The sequence below is a fragment of the Parus major genome, chromosome 21, assembly GCF_001522545.3.
Source record: "Parus major isolate Abel chromosome 21, Parus_major1.1, whole genome shotgun sequence".
Lineage (NCBI taxonomy): Eukaryota > Metazoa > Chordata > Aves > Passeriformes > Paridae > Parus > Parus major.
This window is the reverse complement of record NC_031789.1, coordinates 179,105-181,169: the sequence shown is the minus strand read 5'-3', so window position 1 is coordinate 181,169 and position 2,065 is coordinate 179,105. Positions and strand designations below refer to the sequence as shown.

The window sequence follows — 2,065 nt, the reverse complement described above, 5'->3', positions numbered from 1 at the left end:
ACACCCAGTATCCCCAGTACACCCAGTACCCCCAGTGCCCTGCACACCCAGTACACCCAGCACACCCAGCACACCCAGTACACCCAGTACACCCAGTACAACCAGTACACCCAGCACACCCAGCACACCCAGTACACCCAGTACACCCAGCACACCCAGCACACCCAGTACACCCAGTACACCCAGCACACCCAGTGCCCCACACACCCAGTATCCCCAGTACACCCAGTACCCCCAGTGCCCTGCACACTCACTGCCCAGCCCCAGCACAGCAGCCCCTTCCCTCGGCAGTCCCGGTTCACGTGGAAGCCCCGCTCACCTGTGGCTGCTGGGGGTGTGTCCCCAGTTCAGGCGCCAGGTGATGATGGGGGTGGGGACACCGGTGGCCACACAGGTGAAGGTGACGGTCTGGCCTGGCACCGCTCTCACGGACTCCCGTGGCAGCGTCACCACCTGTGGGGGCACTGCCACCACCACCCCGTGTGGTGGCGGTCATTGTCACCGCCACTGGCACCATCAGCTCTGGGTGGCACCACTGGAAAATGGGGACACTGTCACCGCCACCCCAGACCCACCCAGGGACAGGTTCTTTGGCATCATGTCTCCTGGGGACAGAGTCCCCAGTGTGACACCCAGCCTGGTGACATGTCCCCAGCACGGCACTACCCGGGGCAAGCTTCCAGCACATGGTGCCATGGCACAGGCTGCCCAGTGTGGCCCTGCCAGGGGACAGGGTCCCCAGTGTGGTGACCATCACTGCACCACAGCACAGGGACCTGGACACAGTGTCCCCAGTATGGTCCTGTGGCACTGGGCATGGCTCAGGCAGAGTCCCCAGCCCTGTACTATGGCACAAGGCTCCTGGGCAGCGTCCCCAGCCTGGTGTCACAGCACCACATGCCCCAGCATCACAGCATCCCTGGGACAGCATCCCCAGCCCAGCCTTGGTCCCCATGTCCCCTCCCTGCTGAGCTGTCTCCGGTGTCACTCACCACATCCAACCTCATCGCTGCGGTCAGGACAGTCGGGCTCCCTGTCACACTGGTAGCTGGCTCGGATGCAGCTCCCGCTGGACACGCACCGGAATTCCGCCGGTCCGCACGCCGCACCGGGTGCCTTGGTGGCTGCAGGGGGTCACAACACAATGTCAGCCGTGTCCCCGTGTCCCCACGTGTCCCCGAGCCCCTGTACTCACGGCAGTCACTCTCGTCGGAGCCGTCTCCGCAGTCGTTCTCGCCGTCGCAGCGCCAGAGCTTGAGGGCGCAGTGCCCATTGTCACATTTGAACTCGTTGGGCTCACAGGGGGACAGGGTGCCTGGGGGGCGTGGAGCAAGTCAGCACCCAAAAACCATTGGGTTGGAAAGGACCTTTGAGATCATTGATGACCCAACACCACCTCATCAACCAGACCATGAGTGCCACATCCAGGCTTTCCTTAAACACTTCCAGGGACAGTGACTCCACCACCTCCCTGCGCCAGTTCCGATGTCCAGTTACCCTTTCTATGTAGAGCTGCTTCTAACATCCAGCCTGAACCTCTCCTACACACCTTAGGGCCGTGTCCTCTCATCCTGTTCCTGTTCTCTGGGAACAGAGCTCAACTCCCACCTGGCTGCATTCTCCTGTCAGAGTTGTAGAGGTAAGGTTCCCCCCTGAGCCTCCTTTCCTCCAGGCTGAGCCCCCCCAGCTCCCTCAGCTGGACTCAGCTGCCCCTCGCAGGACTCATGTCCCAGACCCTTCCCCAGCCTTGCTGCCCCTCTCTGGACATGCTCCAGCATTCCTAAACTGGGGGCGCAGGACTGGGCCCAGCACAGATCCCTGGGGCACACATCTGGTGAGCAGGCACCGACTGCGCCGTCTCCCAGCCATCAGCCAGCTGCTAGCCCAGCACAGAGTGACCCTGCCCAAGCCACGGACTGCCGGCTTGTCCAGGAGCTGGCCATGGGAACAGTGTCCAAGGCTCTGCTGAAGCGCAGGCAGAGCCCCCCAAAGCCATCCCCCAGGACCCACCGCAGGCGTCCTCGTCGGAGCCGTCGGCGCAGTCGCGCTCTCCGTCGCACAGGTA

The 2,065-nt window shown here is 63.2% G+C and overlaps 1 protein-coding gene across 1 annotated transcript in view; it reads right to left on the bottom strand.

Annotated features, from left to right (window-relative positions):
• Window positions 1-2,059, bottom strand: part of LOC107213501 (basement membrane-specific heparan sulfate proteoglycan core protein-like) — a gene marked incomplete at its 5' end in the record, with an annotated part of 30,513 nt that extends 28,454 nt beyond the window's left edge. The window contains 4 exons of the mRNA XM_033519352.1: window positions 320-464; window positions 993-1,124; window positions 1,196-1,315; window positions 2,011-2,059. Coding sequence (XP_033375243.1) covers window positions 320-464; window positions 993-1,124; window positions 1,196-1,315; window positions 2,011-2,059 — 446 coding nt within the window. The remainder of the gene's footprint in view (window positions 1-319; window positions 465-992; window positions 1,125-1,195; window positions 1,316-2,010) is intronic.
• Window positions 2,060-2,065: the final 6 nt, after the last annotated feature.